The sequence below is a fragment of the Oncorhynchus tshawytscha genome, linkage group LG08, assembly GCF_018296145.1.
Source record: "Oncorhynchus tshawytscha isolate Ot180627B linkage group LG08, Otsh_v2.0, whole genome shotgun sequence".
NCBI lineage: Eukaryota > Metazoa > Chordata > Actinopteri > Salmoniformes > Salmonidae > Oncorhynchus > Oncorhynchus tshawytscha.
This window is the reverse complement of record NC_056436.1, coordinates 77,801-100,233: the sequence shown is the minus strand read 5'-3', so window position 1 is coordinate 100,233 and position 22,433 is coordinate 77,801. Positions and strand designations below refer to the sequence as shown.

General features: G+C 45.2%; 1 protein-coding gene across 1 annotated transcript in view; it reads left to right on the top strand.

The window, feature by feature from the left end:
• The window catches only part of asmt2 (acetylserotonin O-methyltransferase 2), a 77,497-nt gene that overhangs the window by 14,229 nt on the left and 40,835 nt on the right, over positions 1 to 22,433 (top strand). The window contains exons 2-3 of the mRNA XM_042325037.1: positions 12,228 to 12,319; positions 12,519 to 12,693. Of these exons, the coding sequence (XP_042180971.1) occupies positions 12,239 to 12,319; positions 12,519 to 12,693 (256 nt within the window). The 5' untranslated portion in view covers positions 12,228 to 12,238. The remainder of the gene's footprint in view (positions 1 to 12,227; positions 12,320 to 12,518; positions 12,694 to 22,433) is intronic.

Here is a 22,433-nt window from a genome sequence, read left to right as displayed (position 1 = left end):
GCATGGGTATTTTTGGGGTTCATTATGGCCACACAAATCACATTTTATTTGTTAATGCGGTGAATACAGTCGTGGCCAAAAGTTTTGAGAATGACACATATATTGATTTCCACAAAGTTTGCTGCTTCAGTGTCTTTAGATATTTTTGTCAGATGTTACTATGGAATACTGAAGTATAATTACAAGCATTTCATAAGTGTCAAAGGCTTTTATTGACAATTACATGAAGTTGATGCAAAGAGTCAATATTTGCAGTGTTGACCCTTCTTTTTCAAGACCTCTGCAATCCGCTCTGGCATGCTGTCAATTAACTTCTGGGCCACATCCTGACTGATGGCAGCCCATTCTTGCATAATCAATGCTTGGACTTTGTCAGAATTTGTGGGGTTTTGTTTGTCCACCCTCCTCTTGAGGATTGACCACAAATTCTCAATGGGATTAAGGTCTGGGGAGTTTCCTGGCCATGGACCCAAAATATCGATGTTTTGTTCCCTGAGCCAATTAGTTATCACTTTGCCTTATGGCAAGGTGCTCCATCATGCTGGAAAAGGCATTGTTCGTCACCAAACTGTTCCTGGATGGTTGGGAAAAGTTGCTTTCGAAGGATGTGTTGGTACCATTCTTTATTCATGGCTGTGTTCTTAGGCAAAATTGTGAGTGAGCCCACTCCTTTAGCTGAGAAGCAACCCCACACATGAATGGTTTCAGGATGCTTTACTGTTGGCATGACACAGGACTGATGGTAGCGCTCACCTGGTCTTCTCCGGACAAGCTTTTTTCCATATGCCCCAAACAATCGAAAAGGGGATTCATCAGAGAAAATGACTTCACCCCAATCCTCAGCAGTCCAATCCCTGTACCTTTTGCAGAATATCAGTCTGTCCCTGATGTTTTTCCTGGAGAGAAGTGGCTTCCTTGCTGCCCTTCTTGACTCCAGCCGGTCACGGCTGGTCACGGGTGCACCTCAGCCACACTCAAGGTACTAAATGATATCATAACCGCCATCGATGAAAGATAGTACTGTACAGCCATCTTCGTCGACCTGGCCAAGGCTTTCGACTCTGTCAATCACCATATTCTTATCGGCAGACTCAATAGCCTTGGTTTTTATAATGACTGCCTCACCTGGTTCACCAACTACTTTGCAGACAGAGTTCAGTGTGTCAAATCGGAAGGCATGTTGTCTGGACCTCTGGCAGTCTCTATAGGGGTACCACAGGGTTCAATTCTCGGGCCGACTATTTTCTCTGTATATATCAATGATGTCACTCTTGCTGCGGGCGATTCCCTGATCCACCTCTACGCAGACGACACCATTCTGTATACTTCTAGCCCTTCCTTGAACACTGTGCTAACTAACCTCCAAACGAGCTTCAATGCCATACAACACTCCTTCCGTGGCCTCTAACTGCTCTTAAACGCTAGTAAAACCAAATGCATGCTTTTCAACCGTTAGTGGGGCGGGCGGGTGCGGGCAGCACCAACATCACCACCCTGGACGGTTCCGACCTAGAATATGTGGACAACTATAAATACCTAGGTGTCTGGCTAGACTGTAAACTCTCCTTCCAGACTCATATGAAACATCGCCAATCAAAAATCAAATCTAGAATCGGCTTTCTATTTCGCAACAAAGCCTCCTTCACTCACACCGCCAAACTTACCCTAGTAAAACTGACTATCCTACCGATCCTCGACTTCGGCGATGTCATCTACAAAATAGCTTCTAATACTCTACTCAGCAAACTGAATGCAGTTTATCACAGTGCCATCCGTTTTGTTACTAAAGCACCTTATACCACCCACCACTGCGACCTGTATGCTCTAGTCGACTGGCCCTCGCTACATATTCGTCGCCAGACCTACTGGCTCCAGGTCATCTATAAGTCTATGCTAGGTAAAGCTCCGCCTTATCTCAGTTCACTGGTCACGATAACAACACCCACCCGTAGCACACGTTCCAGCAGGTATATCTCACTGATCATCCCCAAAGCCAACACCTCATTTGGCCGCCTTTCCTTCCAGTTCTCTGCTGCCAGTGACTTGAACGAATTGCAAAAATTGCTGAAGTTGGAGACTTATTTCCGTCACCAACTTTAAACAAACTATCTGAGCAGCTAACCGATCGCTGCAGCTGTACATAGTCCATCTGTAAATAGCCCACCCAATCTACCTCATCCCCATACTGTTTTATTTACTTTTCTGCTCTTTTGCACACCAGTATCTCTACTTGCACATCATCATCTGCTCATCTATCACTCCAGTGTTAATCTGCTAAATTGTAACTATTTTCTCCTATGGCCTATTTATTGCCTACCTCCTCATGCCTTTTGCACACACTGTATATATACTTTTTTTTCTACGGTTTTTCTACTTTTGTTCTACTTTTTCTACTGTGTCATTGATTTGTTTAATGTGTTATTGGCTTATTTATTGTTTACTCCATGTGTGACTCTGTGTTGTTGTCTGTGTCACACTGCTTTGCTTTATCTTGACCAGGTCGCAGTTGTAAATGAGAACTTGTTCTCAACTAGCCTACCTGGTTAAATAAAGGTAAAATAAAAAAAGGTTATTTACATTGTGTCTTCCAACGCCTCTGGGATAATGTGCATTTGCTGAAGCATTATGACAACTCAGCGACACAATGGTGGGGCGGCAGGGTAGCCTAGTGGTTAGACTGGTAGGGATTAACTGATCTGGGCTTGGGTCATTGATACGTTGTCTCAAGTTGTCTCAATGCAGCCTTATAAATGCTGTGAAAGGATCTAGTAACTCATATGATTTTTGATGGAACCCATTCTCCTTATAAAACAAGCTTTGTCTCCAGAAGGTATCAACATTTTCAATAAATGTTCCACCCACAGAGCTGTAATAGTCTGGTAGTCAGTTATGGAAGTCTGCTGAACCGTTCAATGCCACCATTTAGGGAGGGCAGAGGACAGATATTATGGGGCGTTTGTTGGTGTCAAGCAGAGACCCAATCAGTTCTTTAAAATTCATCTTCAGCCAATCTCACAGCCAAGTTAAAAATCCACGATTCCAACATGGATTGTCTACTCAGGGAAAACAGGGTGATGAAGGAGTCGCTACTAGACATACAAAGTTGTAGCATGCGTGAAAATCTATTTTTTTTCTGGGATTCCTGAGAACACATCCAATAATCCAGAGGGTGTGATCAGAGAATTCATGCAATCCATGAAACTTCCTATAGAGACTGTAAAGAAGGTGGCTTTCCACCGAGTACACAGACTTGGAGCTCGGAGCGACAAGACCAAGGGTCCCCGACCAATCAACAACAGGAGCTGATCAAAAGCAGGGGAAGGGAGCTTAAAAGGGACCAAATTCGGTCTCAATGACCAATTTCCAAGGGAGATAAACGAACGTCGTAAGAGACTGCAGTTTTATAATGTTAGGGAGCAGGTTATTGATGTCCTGATGCAGGGTTATAATGTTAGGGAGCAGGTTATTGATGTCCTGATGCAGGGTTATAATGTTTGGGAGCAGGTTATTGATGTCCTGATGCAGGGTTATAATATTAGGGAGCAGGCTATTGATGTCCTGATGTTGGTTAATAATGTTTGGGAGCAGATTATTGATGTCCTGATTAGAGGTCGACCGATTATGATTTTTCAACGCCGATACCGATTATTGGAGGACCAAAAAGATTTTTATTTTATTTGTAATAATGACAATTACAACAATACTGAATGAACACTTAATATAATACATCAATAAAATCAATTTAGCCTCAAGTAAATAATGAAAAATGTTCAATTTGGTTTAAATAATGCAAAAACAAAGTGTTGGAGAAGAATGTAAAAGTGCAATATGTGCTATATAAGAAAGCTAACGTTTCAGTTCCTTGCTCAGAACATGAGAACATATGAAAGCTGGTGGTTCCTTTTAACATGAGTCTTCAATATTCCCAGGTAAGAAGTTGTAAGGTTGAAGGAAGGTTGTAGTTATTATAGGAATTATAGGACTATTTCCCTCTATATCATTTGTATTTCATTAACCTTTGACTATTGGATGTTCTTATAGGCACTTTAGTATTGCCAGTGTAACAGTATAGCTTCCGTCCCTCCAGTTAGCGAGCGCTAACTAGCCAGCCATTTCACTTTGGTTACACCAGCCTCATCTCGGGAGTTGATAGGCTTGAAGTCATAAACAGTGCAATGCTTGACGCAAAACGAAGAGCTGCTGGCAAAACGCACAAAAGTGCTGTTTGAATGAATGTTTACGCGCCTGCTTCTGCCTACCACCGCTCAGTCAGATACTTAGATACTTGTATGCTCAGTCAGATTATATGCAACGCAGGACACGCTAGATAATATCTAGTAATATCAACCATGTGTAGTTAACTAGTGATTATGATTGATTGTTTTTTATAAGACAAGTTTAATGCTAGCTAGCAACTTACCTTGGCTTACTGCATTCGCGTATCAGGCAGTCTCCTTGTGGAGTGCACCGAGAGAGAGGCAGGTCGTTATTGCGTTGGACTAGTTAACTGTAAGGTTGCAAGATTGGATCCCCGAGCTGACAAGGTGAAAATCTGTCATTCTGCCGCTGAACGAGGCAGTTAACCCACCGTTCCAAGGCCGTCATTGAAAATAAGAATGTGTTCTTAAATGACTTGCCTAGTAAAATAAAAAGGTATAAAAAATATATATATATTTGAAAAAATATATCAAAAAATGATTTCCGATTGTTATGAAAACTTAATTAATCGGCCATTCCGATTAATCGGTCGACCTCTAGTCCTGATGCAGGTTTATAATGTCTGGGAGCAGCTTATTGATGTCCTGATGCAGGTTTATAATGTTTAGGAGCAGCTTATTGATGCCCTGATGCAGGTTTATAATGTTTAGGAGAATCTTATTGATGTCCTGATGCAGGTTTATAATGTTAGGAAGCAGCTTGTTGATGTTCTGTACTCGTGCTCCTGGATGGCACAAGGGAATGGAGAAATCCACCCATTCCTGCCCCTCACACAATTTGTTGAACCGTTCACACGTCCACGAGAAGCAGGATAGCGTATACCCGCTGCTCCCGGCAATATGTCCAGACATCCCATAGCAGGCAGTGCCCTGTAAGATCCAGAGAGAGGGAAAGGAGCTGAATTCGACGACGAAGCCACTGTTGGAGTCGGCGTAGTTGCAGTCAGCACTGCCATCGCAGACACAGGAAATCCCAGCGATGAAGGCGCAGGTAGATCAGGCACCTGTGCAGCGAAGCTATTCCTTATGTCAATCTGCTCTGAACCTCTCGCAGTCACTCCCGTCCACTTAGCAGTATGCTGCTTCCTTCGGTTTCCACAGCTTGTGACATGGGACCAGAGCTGTTTGGAACAATCTTCTTGATGTTCTCTGTCTACTTTACTACAGGATGGAAGATGAGAAGCAGATGGTGACAACTTCCTTGGCTGGCAAGTTCCAGGTAGCACACGCCATTCAGCTAGGGACAGATGACAAGGCGGAATAACATCCATTCGCGGGCGGCGTCCAGCCACAGGAGTTGAGAACAAGAAAGTTACAATCTGCGTTTTCCCCATAAATCCGTGCAGAATTGAGATTTGCTTGCTAAGCATAGCCACCTCATTCCTTATAATCCTCCGCTAGCAAACAATTGCCGCATTGGAACTCCGGACTGTCAATATTGTCCCGGACAATAATAAACGCAGCCTCTACAGCGCTGGAAACGTTCTTTAGCTATTTCAGGTGAAGCGGGCTCCATTGCAACCTACTGTTGTGTCTCTGACTGATTAAATTATACAACATGCTATTTTTTCAAATCAATTTCCTAACTTTTGATTGATTACATGATTTGAATTAAACCATGCAACAATTAACTCGTTAATAACCTGGAGCACCACGGAAGAGTGTTTATAGAGCTGCTGTCTTCCGAATAAACTGTCTTCCGAATAAACTCTCAAAAGCAGTCAATTATTAATTGTCTCCTTATTCAGTCTCATTCTGATTGTCATAAGTACTTGGTTATCTTCATAAACCCTGGCTAACAAGTTGAATCAGCAATACAAAAATTGGCTTAATTATTTATTTACTAAATACCTAAACAATCACACAGGATAGATCACACATTGATTACTAATCATGTCATAAAATAAATAGTCCCTAGCGGACTAAACCGATATGACGGCTGGTTACACAAAGAAAGGGGGTTAGGTTTGAATGAAAGAGTGGGAAGACTGAGGGACGAAGGGGATTGGGTCTCTATCGAACCCTGAGAAGCTATGCTACCGTAAATACAGAATCTTATGCATTCTAATTCCCGCCCATTCGGCAAAGGAAAATGCAAGATATACAGTTGGAAGTTTACAAACACCTTAGACAAATACATTTAAACTCAGTTTTTCACAATTTCTGACATTTAATCTTAGTAAAATTTCCCTGTCTTAGGTCAGTCAGGATCACCACTTTATTTTAAGAATGTTAAATGTCAGAAAAACAGTAGAGTGATTTATTTTAGCTTTTATTTCTTTCATCACATTCCCAGTTGGTCAGAAGTTTACATACACTTAATTAGTATTTGGTAGCATTGCCTTTAAATTGTTTAACTTGGGTCAAACTTTTGGGTAGCCTTCCACAAGGTTCCCACAATAAGTTGAATTAATTTTGGCCTGTTCCTCCTGACAGAGCTGGTGTAAGGGTCAAGTTTGTAGGCCTCCTTGCTCGCACACACTTTTTCAGTTCTGCCCACAAATTTTCTATAGGATTGAGGTCAGGGCTTTGTGATGGCCACTCCAATACCTTGACTTTGTTGTCCTTAAGCCAATTTGCCACAACTTTGGAAGTATGCTTGGGGTCAGTGTACATTCGGAAGACCCATTTGCGACCAAGCTTTAACTTCCTGACTGATGGCTTGAGATGTTGCTTCAATATATCCACATAATTTCCATCCTCATGATGCCATCTATTTTGTGAAGTGCACCAGTCACTCCTGCAGCAAAGCACCCCCACAACATGATGCTGCTGCCCCCCCCGTGCTTCACGGTTGGGATGTTGTTCTTCAGCTTGCTAGCTTCCCCCGTTTTCCTTCCAACATAACTATGGTCATTATGGCCAAACAGTTCTATTTTTGTTTCATCAGGACATTTCTCCAAAAAGTATGATCTTTGTCCCCATGTGCAGTTGCAAACCGTAGTCTGGCTTTTTATGGCGGTTTTGGAGCAGTGGCTTCTTCCTTGCTGAGCTGCCTTTCAAGTTATGTCGATGTAGGACTCGTTGTACTGTGGATATAGATACTTTTGTGCCTTTTTACTCCAGCATCTTCACAAGGTCCTTTGCTGTTATTCCGCACCAAAGTACATTCATCTCTAGGAGACAGAACGTGTCTTCTTCCTGAGCGGTATGACAGCTGCATGGTCCCATGGTGTTTATACTTGTTGTACTATTGTTTGTACAGATGAACGTGGTACCATCATGCATTTGGAAATTGCTCACAAGGATGAACCAGACTTGTGGAGGTCTACAATTCTTTTTCTGAGGTCTTGGCTGATTTTTTTTTATTTTCCCATGATGTCAAGCGAAGAGCCACTGAGTTTGAAGGTAGGCCTTGAAATACATCCACAGGTACACTTTCAATTGACTCAAATTATGTCAATTAGCCTATCAGAAGCTTCTAAAGCCATGACATAATTTTCTGGAATTTTCCAAGCTGTTTAAAGGCACAGTCAACTTAGTGTATGTAAACTTCTTACCCACTGGAATTGTGATACAGTGAATAATAAGTGAAATAATCTGTCTGTAAACAATTGTTGGAAAAAGTACTTAGAGTAGATGTCCTAACCGACTTGCCAAAACTATAGTTTGTTAACAAGAAATTTGTGAAGTGGTTGAAAAACTAGTTTTAATGACTCCAACCTAACACGGAACCCAAACCGGCTGCGCGCGTGCGCCATCGTGCGCCATCATGCATAAATATATTTCGTCCCCCCACACCAAATATGATCACGACACGCAGGTTAAAATATCAAAGGAAACTCTAAACCAATTAAATTAATTTGGGGACAGGTCGAAAAGCATTAAACATTTATGGCAATTTAGCCTGCTAGCTTGCACTTGCAAGCTAATTTGTCCTATTTAGCTAGCTTACTGTTGCTAGCTAATTTGTCCTGGGATATAAACATTGAGTTGTTATTTTACCTGAAATGCACAAGGTCCTATACTCCGACAATTAATCCACACATAAAACGGTCAACCGAATCGTTTCTAGTCATCTCTCCTCCTTCCAGGCTTTTTCTTCTCTGGATTTTATGTTGCAATTGGCAACTTTCATAAATGAGGTGCATTACCGCCACCGACCTCATTCGTCTTTCAGTCACCCACGTGTCACCCCTGCTTCTATAAATCAATGAGGCGATGGGAGAGGCAGGACTCGCTGCTCGATCTGCGTCACAAATAGAACTGACTTCTATTTTAGCCCTTGGCAACGCAGACGCTCGTTGGCGCAATAATTGAATAATATAGGTTTCAAATTTTATTTTGCGACGCGCACGCGACGCGACCGGTGTAGTCAGCCTTTAAGTCTATGTTAACTTCTGACTTCAACTGTATATTTACACTGAGGTGCGCTTTGATGGGTCGAGGATGGAAGACTGGTTTGCCCAGCAGAGATCGCCCTTGTCCTTTATAGAATTTTTCTGGTCGTAGTGTTGTAGAGGGGATACGTTGAATTACCTTCTTCTTAGGAGATTGCCTGTCCTTTCCTAGGCTACGTACGTTTAAAGCTGCAGCTGATAACTCGACGTCTAGGATGTATCACTTCTTTAGTGAATACGAATTCAAAGTTCATACCAGGTTGCCATACTCAGCTCGTGCTGTACTCTGGCTGGTCTAGTTGAAATTCATCTTTCCAGCATGGTGATCGTCACCTCCACGTTGAAATTTGCCCTTTTAAAAGCATGGACACCAGTCCTCACGTCGTCGGGAACTGAGGTTGATTTCCGTCAATGGGCTTTTGTATTGGGGGAGAGAAGGGCGTGTTTCATAGTTCTCAACCAATGTCTGTTTACTTGGGTGTGGCCACTGACTGAGCATAGTTTACTAATGAAAACAATTCTCTCATTTAGAAGCTAAAATGACATTTCATCTTTTCGCAAATAGTTTTACATTCAAACATTTAAATTGCGCAAAAATTTCATGTGAATCTGATAACTAGAGTCTGTAGACTTTCCAAGATACAATTCATATTGTCCTGTCATCAGTAATAATGTCCCAGACAACAACTGATCTGACATCCTATACCAACGGATACTTTCAACTGGTTGGATTACAGAAATATTCTTCCATTCCCAACCTTTTGATGTTACTGTATTGCAAAGTCTCTGAACGGATTTTCAAAAGTACATTTTTGTAGAGTGGAGAGGGAAGGGGGAAAGGTATTTATGGGGGTCATAAACTGGTGGGGGGGGTTTTATGAGGGCAAAGTCATGACACTAGCTAACTGGCTAGTTGGTAGCAGGTGTTGACACAAACACTTATAAAATAAAAAAAGTAAATCTTCGGAAACAGCAAGCCGAAGAAACAGGCCGAGGTGCATGAGGTATCTGAGTTTGTGACAGGAAATGATGTATCAGGACCTTACTGAGTAAAGTATTTGTCATCGTCACTACTTAACACAGCTTCTCCAAAAAGTCATAATTATTTCTTAACCATGCCCATTTCCATAATTTCTCTTTTTAAAATGTGATTTTAAACCTAACCCAAACTAATGAAGGCCAAGTTTGATGTGTTGGGTCCACCAGACCTTCCACGCGTTTGTGCGGAAGTGTCTGAGAACGAGATTAGTTGTACAGTATACTCAGAAAGTTTTCAGACCCCTTGAATTTTTCCACATTTTGTTACGTTACAGCCTTTATTTTTTTTCATCCAATACCCCATAATGACAAAGCGAAAACAGGTTTTTAGAAAAGTTTGCAAGTGTCTATTCTTTTTTTACTGAAATAACTTATTTACGTAAGTATTCAGACCGTTTGCTATGAGACTTAAAATTGAGCTCAGGTTCCTGTTTCCATTGGTCATCCTTGAGATGTTTCTACAACTTGATTGGAGTCCACCTGTGATAAATTACATTGATTGGACATGATTTGGAAAGTGTTAGAGTTGCGAAAAGTCGAATCTGGTATCAGGATAAATATAACAATGAGTCACCGATTGTATACTATGTATTTTTTATTAGCTAAGTAATAAATGGCAAATGCAACTTTCGTATATACGGGCTCTCTGTAATACCACGCAGGGCAGAACAGAGAACTGACAAGATGTATGTAAACAGTATTCTTTATACTGTGATAGACAGTTCCAACCCATCTGTTGGCGGGTCCCCTCCTCTTGGTGCTTCTGTTGATAGATGTAACTGTTGCTGTGAAGAACATCCTTGCGCTCATGCTCCATACCGTTATCTCGCACCTGGCTCCTGTTATCTAACAAAAGACCGCTTGTTCTGCAACCCCACGCTCTGAATGTGCCCTGTCTTCTGTATTTTTCCATCATGAGAAAGGCCCATGGCCTTGAAACTTTTAACAATGTTTCAAGTCAGCTATGTTGCATAACACATACATACATCCACACAAGCCAACAGCAGATAATATTCAATCATATATATGGTAATGGCTATAATGTAAAACACAGGATCCAACAAAAGGCACGCACCTGTCTATATAAGGTCCCACAGTTGAAAGTGCATGTCAGAGAAAAAACCAAGCCAAGACGTTGAAGGAATTGCCCGTAGAGCTCTGAGACAGGATTGCGTTGAGGCACAGATCTGGGGAAGGGTACCAAAAATCTTCTGCAACATTGAAAGTCCACAATAACACAGTGGCCTCCATCATTCTTAAATGGAGAAGTTTGGAACCACCAAGACTCTTCCTAGAGCTGGCTGCCCGGCCAAACTGAGCAATCGGGGGAGAAGGGCCTTGGTCAGGGAGGGGACCAAGAACCTGATGGTCACTCTGACAGAGTTCCAGAGTTCCTCTGTGGAGATGGAAAAATCTTCTAGAAGGACAACCATCTCTGCAGCACTCCACCAATCAGGCCTTTATAGTACAGTGGCCAGACGGAAGCCACTCCTCAGTAAAATGCACATGACAGCCCGCTTGGAGTTTGCCAAAGACACCTAAAGCACTCTGACCATGAGAATCAAGACTCTCTTGTCTGATGAAACCAAGATTGAAAACCCGGACTTGAACCCGATTGAACATCTCAGGAGTGACCTGAAAATAGCTGAGCAGCAACGCTCCCCATCAAACCTGAAAGAGCTTGAGAGGATCTGCAGAGAAGAATGGGAGAAACTCCCCAAATACAGGTGTGCCAAGCTTATAGCATCATACCCAAGAAGACTCAAGGCTGTAATCGCTGCCAAAGGTGCTTCAACAGAGTACTGAGTAAAGGGTCTGAATACTTAAGTAAATGTGATATTTAATATTTTTTAAATGTTTATACGTTTTTTCTTTGTCATTATTGGATATTGTGTGTAGATTGATGAGGGAGAAAAACAATTTAATACATTTTAGAATAAGGCTGTAACGTAACAAAATATGGATAAAGTCAAGGGGTTTGAATACTTTCCAAATGCACTGTAAACAGTTTCAAACTCTTTTGACAAGAAGTAAAGTCTTGGATGGTTGGTGGGCTGACGGTTGTGAGCTTGAACCGGTGGCCGAGAGGTCACTGGTTCTGGTCCCCGATTCGACTGGGTGGGGGGATCTGTACTTGTGATGCCTTTCTCTCTCCTGTCCCCCACTGTGATGCCTTTCTCTCTCCTACTGTGATGCCTTTCTCTCTCCTGTCCCCCACTGTAATGCCTTTCTCTCTCCTGTCCTCCACTGTAATGCCTTTCTCTCTCCTGTCCCCCACTGTGATGCCTTTCTCTCTCCTGTCCCCCACTGTGATGCCTTTCTCTCTCCTGTCCCCCACTGTGATGCCTTTCTCTCTCCTGTCCCCCACTGTGATACCCTTCTCTCTCCTGTCCCCCACTGTGATGCCTTTCTCTCTCCTGTCCCCCACTGTGATGCCTTTCTCTCTCCTGTCCCCCACTGTGATGCCTTTCTCTCTCCTCTCCCACACTGTGATGCCCTTCTCTCTCCTATCTCCCACTGTGATGCCTTTCTCTCTCATGTCCCCCACTGTGATGCCCTTCTCTCTCCTGTCCCCCACTGTGATGCCTTTCTCTCTCATGTCCCACTCCATTCCACTCTCCTCCCCCATCAGGACTCAATATCATGGCAGAACGTCTGTCCCAGAGCGAACTGGACTACCCCTTTAAACTGCTGGAGTATTTCAATGGATTCAGAGTCTCAAAGGTTGGACTTTATAATATTTCTTTATCATGTAGATTGACATCCCCTGACCTATGGTACAAAACCACTGGAAATATTTACAACGTAATGTACAGATATGTAGTTTAGATCTGACAAAATGACATTATGTAAACACCAAAAGATGCTGTCAGACTGCAAGAGTCCTCTGACCGCTTACCCTGACTGTTGCCCCTCCAATCAGGTTATCTTCTCGGCCTGTGAGTTGGGAGTGTTTGACCTCCTGCTGTTGTCCCAGAAGCCTCTGTCTGCGGAGCTCGTGGCCCAGGAGCTGGGCGCCAGCGTGGACGGGATTGAACGCCTTCTGGACGTACTGGTGGGAGTCGACATCCTGGAGGTGGAGCAGATAGACGGGACAGGTGAAACCGCTTACACCACTAACACAGACACGCATACATAACATTCACACTATGCAATCACGTTTAATCAATCAATCAAATGTATTTTATAAAGCCCTTTTTACATCAGCAGATGTCACAAAGTGCTGTACAGAAACCCAGCCTAAAACCCCAAACAGCAAGCAATGCAGGTGTAGAAGCACTGTGGCTAGGAAAAACTCCCTAGAAAGGCAGGAACCTAGGAATAAACCTAGAGAGGAGCCAGGCTCTGAGTGGTGGCCAGCCCTCTTGTAGCTCTGCTGGGTGGAGATTATAAGAGTACATGGCCATTAACCTGTCTAGGACTGGGGTTCCGCTACCGCAACAGCTAGTGACAGTGCAGGGCGCCAAATTCAAAACAACAAAAAACTCATAATTAAAATTCCTCAAGCATACAAGTATTTTACACCATTTTAAAGATAAAATTCTCATTAATCCAGCCACACTGTCTTATTTCAAAAAGGATTTACAGCGAAAGCACCACAAACGATTATGTTAGGTCACCACCAAGCCACAGAAACACACAGCCATTTTTTCCAGCCAAAGAGAGGAGTCATATAAAGCAGAAAAAGAGATAAAATGAATCACTAACCTTTGATGATCTTCATCAGATGACACTCATAGGACTTCATGTTACACAATACATGTATGTTTTGTTTGATAGAAATCTGAGTTTACATTGGCGCGTTACGTTCAGTAGTTCTAAAACATGCGGTGATATTGCAGAGAGCCACATCAATTTACAGAAATACTCATAATAAACATGGAACTTTAGATAAACTTCTCCTTAATGCAACCGCTGTGTCAGATTTTTTTTTAAACTTTGGAGAAAGCAAACCATGCAATAATCTGAGTACAGCCTTTAGACAACAAAGCAGCCAAAAAGATACCCGCCATATTGGGTAGTCAACATTACTCAGAAATAGCATTTTAAATATTCACTTATCTTTGATGATCTTCATCAGAATTCACTCCCAGGAATCCCAGTTCCACCATAAATGTTTGAATTGTTCAATAATGTCCATCAGTTATGTCCAAATATCTTATTTTGTTAGGGCGTTTGGTAAACAAATCCAAAAGCGCGTTCATGTCACGCCGAACACCGGACGAAAAGTTCAAAAGGTTCCGTTACAGCCCGTATAAACATGCCAAACTAAGTATGGAATCAATCTTTAGGATGTTTTTAACATAAAACTTAATTCATGTTCCAACCGGACAATTCCTTTGTCTGTACAAATGAAGTGGAACATAGCTACCTTCCACGTGAGTGCGCCAGACCGAGGCTGTGGCACTCTGCCAGACCGAGGCTGTGGCACTCTGCCAGACGCTCACTCAAAGAGCTCTTATGAGCCCCTCCTTTCGAGTAGAATCCTCAAAATAGGTTCTAAATACTGTTGACATCTAGTGGAAGCCTTGGGAAGTGAAACATAACTAATGTCACCCTGTATCTTCAATCTTCAATGGGCTGAGTTGGAAAACTACAAACCTCAGATTTCTCACTTCCTGGTTGGATTTTTTCTCAGGATTTTGCCTTCCATATGAGTTCTGTTATACTCACAGACATCATTCAAACAGTTTTAGAAACTGCAGAGTGTATCCAAATTTACTAATTATATGCATATTATAGCTTTTACAGCTGAGTAGCAGGAGGCTTAATTTGGGCACGTTTTTCATCCAAGCTACCCAATACTGCCCCCTACCCCAAAGAAGTTAACGGCAGATTTTCTTCAAGATGTTCAAACGTTCATTGATTACCTGCAGGGTTGTAGACGGTGCAACAGGTCAGTACCTCGGAGTAAATGTCAGTTGGCTTTTCATAGCCGAGAATTCAGAGGTTGAGACCGCAGGTGCGGTTGAGAGAGAGAGCGAGAGAGTCGAAAACAGCAGTTCCGGGACAAGGTAGCACATCCGGTGAACAGGTCAGAGTTCCATAGCCGCAGGCAGAACAGTTGAAACTGGAGCAGCAGCACGACCAGGTGGACTGGGGACAGCTAGGAGTTATTAGGCCAAGTTGTCATGAGGCATGGTCCTAGGGCTCAGGTCCTCTGGGAGGGTGAGAGGAAGATATAGGATATAACCCCACCCACTTTGCCAAAGCACAACCCCCACACCACTAGAGGGATATCAACAGACCACCAACTTACTACCCTGAGACAAGGCTGAGTATAGCCCCCACACCACTAGAGGGATATCAACAGTCCAACCTACTACCCTGAGACAAGGCTGAGTATAGTCACCGCACCACTAGAGGGATATCAACAGTCCAACTTACTAACCTGAGACAAGCTGAGTATAGCCCACGAAGATCTCCACCGCACAAACCCGAGGGGGCGCAAAACTAAATTGGAGAGATAGGTAGCAGCGAGCCCATGTAATGCTTTGTAGGTTAGCTGTAAATCAGCCCTAGCCTTAACAGGAAGTCAGTGTAGAGAGGCTAGCACTGGAGTAATATGATCACATTTTGGGGTTCTAGTCAAGATTCTAGCAGACGTGTTTAGCACTAACTGAAGTGTATTTAGTACTTTATCCGGGTAGCCGGAGAGTAGAGCATTGCAGTAGTCTGATCTAGAAGTGACAAAAGCATGGATTAGTTTTTCTGCATCATTACACACATGTACACATGGATTTTTTGTATTGTAAATATGTGGTTGTAGAGTAGTGACCTGAGGGCACACACTTAATTTGTTGTGAAATCTGTTGTGAATGTAATGTCATGTTTTTAATTGTTTAGAACTGCCTTAATTTTGAAGAGTAGCCGCTGCCTTGTCAGGAACTAATGGGGATCCATAATTAAACCCCAGGAAGAGTAGCTGCTGCCTTGGCAGGAACTAATGGGGATCCATAATAAACCCCAGGAAGAGTAGCTGCTGCATTGGCATGAACTAATGGGGATCCATAATGAACCCCATGACGAGTAGCTGCTGCCTTGGCAGGAACAAATGGGGATCCATAATAAACCCCATGAAGTGTAGCTGCTGCCTTGGCAGGAACTAATGGGGATCCATAATAAACCCCATGATGAGTAGCTGCTGCCTTGGCAGGAACAAATGGGGATCCATAATAAACCCCATGAAGAGTAGCTGCTGCCTTGGCAGGAACTAATGGGGATCCATAATAAACCCCAGGAAGAGTAGCTGCTGCCTTGGCATGAACTAATGGGGATCCATAATAAACCGCAGGAAGAGTAGCTGCTGCCTTGGCAGGAACTAATGGAGGTCCATAATAAACCCCAGGAAGAGTAGCGTCTGCCTTGGCAGGAACTAATGGGGATCCATAATAAATCCCAGGAAGAGTATCTGCTGCCTTGGCGTGATGTCACAACTTCCGCCGAAGTCGGTCCATCTCCTTGTTCGGGTGGCTTTCGGCGGTAGACGTTGCCGGCTTTCTAGTCGCCGCTTTCTAGTCCATTTTTCATATTCCATTTGTTCTGTCTTTGTCTTACACACCTGGCTTCACTCAACAAATGACTTGTTTATTATGTAACCCTCTGTTCCCCATGTTGTGTTTGTGAGTGATTGTTGTAACTCGGTCCGACTTTGTGGGCTTGTGATTTACTTTGTATATTTGTCTTTTTGAGTAAAGAACTTTGATTACACGTATCTGCTGTCCTGCGCCTGACTCTTCACCAGCTACACATAGGACCGTTACAGAATCACTCACCCGAAGAATGGAGTCAGCAGGAGACGTCCTCCCTGTTCCAGTGGAGGAGCGCGTTCAGCACCACGCGACCATGTTGCAACATCTGGGCACTGCCATGGATCGCGTGCTGCAGACGATGGATCGTTTGGAGAGAGCAGAAGGTTTTCCAGCGCCTCCACCAGCCCCACTACAGCAGGTCCCACTGTCTACCCCTCCTTCACCAGGTTCCGGTGGGATACGACTTGCGCTCCCGAGGGAGTATGATGGGACGGCTGCCGGACACCAGACACTACTCCAGCTGGAGCTCTAACTGGGGACCGTCCACCCGGCTCCTTCGGGGCGTGAGAGCGTGTCCGCCCTCAGCGTCTCCTGCATCTCAGGGAAAGCCTTGGATTGGGCCAACGCCGTATGGAGTGAGGGAGCCGCGGCGTTGGGCCATTACGCAGAGTTCACCTGCCGCTTTCGGGCAGTGTTCGACCACCCGCCTGAGGGTCGAGCGGCAGGTGAACGTCTGTTCCACCTGAGGCAGGGGACAAGGAGCGCGCAGGATTTCACCTTGGACATCCGGACCCTGGTCGCCACCGCGGAATGGAACGACAGGGCCCTGATCGATCACTACCGGTGCAGTCTGCACGAGGACGTCCGTCGGGAGTTAGCCTGTCGAGACTCCACCCTCACATTGGACCAGTTGGTGGACCTGTTCATCCAGCTGGACAACCTGCTGACTGCCTGCGGACGTCCGGATCAGGGCTGTCAGTTCCATCCCTCAGCACCTCCGCTCCGACGCCCATGGAGCTGGGAGGTGCTGCCCTTAGGGCGACCGGAGGAGGGGCCATTCCCTGCACCATCTGTGGCCGCAGAGGGCACACTGCTGGTTGGTGCCGGGGGGGTTCTTCAGGGAGTCGAGGCAGCAGGCAGGGCACTGTCGTGTCACCCCAGGTGAGTCAGCACCAGGCTCACCCAGAGCTCCCTTTTTCTCACATGTATGTTTTCATTTCATTTCCCGAGTTTTCCCCGCATTCCCAGCATAAGGCGCTAGTAGATTCAGGCGCAGCTTGGAATTTTATTGACCGTTCATTTGCCCATAGTTTAGGGATCCCCCTTGTTCCTGTGGATATGCCCTTCCTTGTGCACGCCCTAGATAGTCAACCATTAGGGTCAGGGCTGATTAGGGAAGCCAGCGCTCCACCAGACATGGTTACACAGGAGGGTCATAAGGAGAGAATCAGTCTCTTCCTTATTGATTCTCCTGCGTTTCCTGTGGTGCTGGGCTTACCCTGGTTGGCCTGTCACAACCCCACTATTTTGAGGCAACAGAGGGCTCTCAAGGGGTGGTCACGAGAGTGCTCAGGGAGGTGTGTGTGGGTTTCCATTGGTGCGACGACAGTGGAAAGTCCACCATGCGCATCCCCTCAGAATATGCCGATTTGGCTCTCGCCTTCTGTAAGAAGAGGGCGACTGAATTACCACCTCATCGACGGGGGGATTGTGCGATAAATCTCCTGGGAGATGCAGCACTTCCCAGGAGTCACGTGTATCCTCAGTAACAGGAGGATACGGTGGCTATGGAAACATATGTCTCCGAATCCCTGGGGCAGGGATACATTCGGCCTTCCACTTCACCTGCCTCCTCGAGTTTATTTTTTGTGAAGAAGAAGGATGGGGGTCTGCGCCCGTGTATTGACTATCGAGGTATCAATCAGATCACTGTGAGGTACAGCTACCCGCTGCCTCTCATCGCCAGTGCGATCGAGTCAATGCACGGGGCCCACTTCTTCACAAAATTGGATCTCAGGAGCGCTTACAACCTGGTGTGTATCCGAGAGGGGGACGAGTGGAAGACGGCATTTAGTACCACCTCAGGGCACTATGAGTACCTCGTCATGCCGTACGGGTTAGTGAATGCTCCATCAGTCTTCCAGGTCTTTGTTGACGAGATTTTCCGGGACCTGCACGGGCAGGGTGTAGTGGTGTATATCGACGACATTCCGATATACTCTGCTACACTTGCCGAGCATGTGTCCCTGGTGCGCAGGGTGCTTGGTCAACTGTTGGAGCATGACCTGTACGTCAAGGCAGATAAATGTCTGTTCTTCCAACAGTCCGTCTCCTTCCTAGGGTACCACATTTCCACATCAGGGGTGGAGATGGAGAGTGACCGGATTTCAGCCGTGCGTAATTGGCTGACTTCCACCACGGTAAATGAAGTGCAGCGGTTTCTAGGGTTTTCCAACTACTACCGGAGATTTATCCGGGGTTTTGGTAAGGTAACAGCTCCCATTACCTCATTGCTGAAGGGGGACCGGTGTGGCTGCAGTTGTCAGCTTAGGCGGGCAGGTCATTTGGATCCCTCTTTGGCGTTCATAGTGGAAGTAGACGCGTCCGAGGCTGGGATAGGAGCCGTGCTCTCTCAGCGCTCGGGCATGCCACCAAAGCTCCGCCCCTGTGCTTCGTTTTCGAAGAAGCTCAGCCCGGTGGAGCGAAACTATGATGTGGGGGACCGGAACTGTTGGCTGTTGTCAAGGCTCTGAAGGCGCAGAGACATTGGCTTGAGGGGGCTAAACACCCTTTTCTCATCTGGACTGACCACCGCAATCTGGAGTACATCCGGGCAGCGAGGAGACTGAAGCCTCGCCAGGCAAGGTGGGCTATGTTCTTTACCCGTTTGGTTTTCACTCTATCCTACAGACCAGGTTCCCAGAACGCTAAGGCAGATGCAGTGTCCCGGATGTATGACATAGAGGAGCGGTCCATGGATCAAACTCCCATACTTTCAGCCTCTTGCCTGGTGGCACCGGTGGTGTGGGAGCTGGACGCGGACATCGAGAGGGCGTTATGCACAGAGCCCACTCCCCCCCAGTGTCCAATTGGGCGCCTGTACGTTCCGTCTGCTCTCCGCGACCATTTGATATATTGGGCCCATACTTCACCCTCCTCTGGTCGTCCCGGACAGTGCGTTGCCTTAGTGGGAAGTACTGGTGGCCCACCTTGGCCAAGGACGTGAGGGTTTATGTTTCTTCCTGCTCGGTGTGCGCTCAGTGCAAGGCTCCCAGGCACCTGCCCATAGAGAAATTACAACCCCTACTCGTTCCACAACGACCGTGGTCGCAACTGTCGGTGGATTTCCTGACAGATCTTCCTCCCTCACAGGGCAACACCACGATCCTGGTCCTTGTGCATCGGTATTCTAAGTCCTGCCGTCTCCTCCCTTTGCCCGGTCTCCCTACGGCCCTACAGACTGCGGAGGCCCTGTTCACACACGTCTTCCGGCACTACGGGGTACCTGAGGACATCGTTTCTGATCGGGGTCCCCAGTTCACGTCCAAGGTATGGAGAGTGTTCATGGAACGTCTGGGGGTCTCGGTCAGCCTCACCACCAGGATGTGGGTAGGTTTCTGTGGTCATATTTCCAGGACCAGCCGGGGGAGTGGGCGGCGTTCGTCCCCTGGGCAAAGATGGCCCAAAACTCACTCTGCCACTCCTCCACTAACCTCTCTCCTTTCCAGTGCGTACTGGAGTATCAACCGGTTCTGGCACCGTGGCATCAGAGTCAGATCGAAGCTCCTGCAGTGGACAAATGGTTTAAGCGCTCAGAGGAAACCTGGGATGCCGCCCATGTGCACCTACAATGGGCAGTGAGTCAGCAAAAAGCGAGCGCCGACCGCCACCGCAGAGAGGCCCCGGTGTTTGCACCGGTGGACCGAATCTGTCTCTCGACCCGTAACCTGCCCCGAAACCTGCCCTGCCGGAAGCTGGGTCCGCAGTTTGTGGGGCCATTTAAAGTCCTGAGGGGACTGAACGAGGTATGCACAGGTTACCACTTCCCACAGATTATCGTATTAGTCCCTCGTTCCATGTGTCTCTCCTCAGGCCGGTGATGGCTGGTCCACTCCAGGAAGCTGAGGTGCGGGTCTGGAGGAGAGATGCTGGGTGCCGGTGGAGGACGTTCTGGACCCTTCGTTGCTGCGGGATTTCCACCGACTCCATCCGGATCGCCCTGCGCCTCATCCTCTGGGTCATCCCCGAGGTCGGTGTCGACTCACTGCTGGAGCCGCGCGTCAAGGGGGGTACTGTCACGTCGTCCGCCGAAGTCTGTTCACCTGGTTCTAGAGTGTTACAGCAGTACTGCTCTTTTAGTTCCAGCATGTTACTGCAGTAATGTTCTCTTGGTTCTAGGTCATTACAGCAGTAATGTTCTATTGGTTCTAGAGTGTTACAGCAGTAATGTTATCTTGGTTCTTGTGTTACAGCAGTACTGTTCACCTGGTTCTAGAATATTACAGCAGTAATCTGCTGTTGTCTTTGGTCTAGTGTTACAGCACTGCTGTTCTTTTGGTTCTACTTTTACAGCAGTTCTGTTCTCTTTGTTCTAGTGTTACAGCAGTACTGATCCATTTGTTCTAGTGTTAAACCAGTACTGTTCACTTTGTTTTAGAATGTTAAAACAGTACTGTTCTCTTGGTTTTATCTTGTTACAGCAGTATTGTACTGTTATTGTCACGGATTTCCTCCTCTTCTTCCGAAGAGGAGAGGCGAGAAGGATCAGAGGACCAATATGCGGCGTGGTATGTGTTCATAGTGAATTTTAATAAAGAGAACACTGAACACTATACAAAGAGTAACAAAAATACAAATACAACCGTGAAGCTACAAATGACACCTGTGCTGACACAAGCCACTAACATAGACAATCACCCACAAACAAACAGTGCAACCCAGGCTACCTAAGTATGATTCTCAATCAGAGACAACTAATGACACCTGCCACTGATTGAGAACCATACTAGGACGAAACATAGAAATCCAACTCATCCACCCAACTCATGCCCTGACCATACTAAATAAATACAAAACAAAAGAAATAAAGGTCAGAACGTGACAGTTATTTTGGTTATTGTGTTACAGCAGTTATGTTCTCTTGGTTCTAGTGTTCCAGAAGTTCTGTTCTCTTGGTTCTAGTGCTACAGCAGTATTGTACTGTTATCCTGGTTCTAGTGTTACAACAGTACTTTTCACTTTGTTTTAGAATGTTAAAACAGTACTGTTCTCTTGGTTTTAGTGTTCCAGAAGTTATGTTCTCTTGGTTCTAGTGCTACAGCAGTATTGTACTGTTATCCTGGTTCTAGTGTTACAACAGTACTTTTCACTTTGTTTTAGAATGTTAAAACAGTACTGTTCTCTTGGTTTTATCTTGTTTCAGCAGTAATGTACTGTTGTTTTGGTTATTGTGTTACAGCAGAACTGTTTTCTTGTTTTTATCTTGTTTCAGCAGTAATGTACTGTAATTTTGGTTATTGTGTTACAGCAGAACTGTTTTCTTGGTACTAGAGTGTTACAGCAGTACTGTTCTCTTGGTTTAACGTTACAGCAGTAATGTACAGTTCTCTTGGTTCTAGTGTTACAGCAGTACAGTTCTCTTGGTTATTGCGTGTTACAGCAGTAATGTTCTCTTGGTTCTAGTGTTACAGCAGTACAGTTCTCTTGGTTCTAGTGTTACAGCAGTACAGTTCTCTTGGTTCTTGCATGTTACAGCAGCAATGTTCTCTTGGTTCTAGTGTTACAGCAGTACAGTTCTCTTGGTTTAACATTACAGCAGTAATGTACAGTCCTCTTGGTTCTAGTGTTACAGCAGTACAGTTGTCCTGGTTCTAGACTGTTACAGCAGTACAGTTCTCCTGGTTCTAGACTGTTACAGCAGTACAGTTGTTGTAACGGTTCTCTTGTGGTGAAGGAGAGTCGGACCAAAATGCAGCGTGTAGATTGCGATCCATGTTTAATCAAACAAACGTAACACGAATACACACAAAACACTACAAAACAATAAACGTAACGAAAACCGAAACAGCCTATACTTGTGTCAACTAACACAGCGACAGGAACAAAAACACTAAGGACAATCACCCACGACAAACTCAAAGAATATGGCTGCCTAAATATGGTTCCCAATCAGAGACAACGATAAACACCTGCCTCTGATTGAGAACCACTCCAGACAGCCATAGACTTTGCTAGATAACCCCACTAGCTACAATCCCAATACATACACACCAGAACCCAAGACAAAACACACCACAATACAAAAA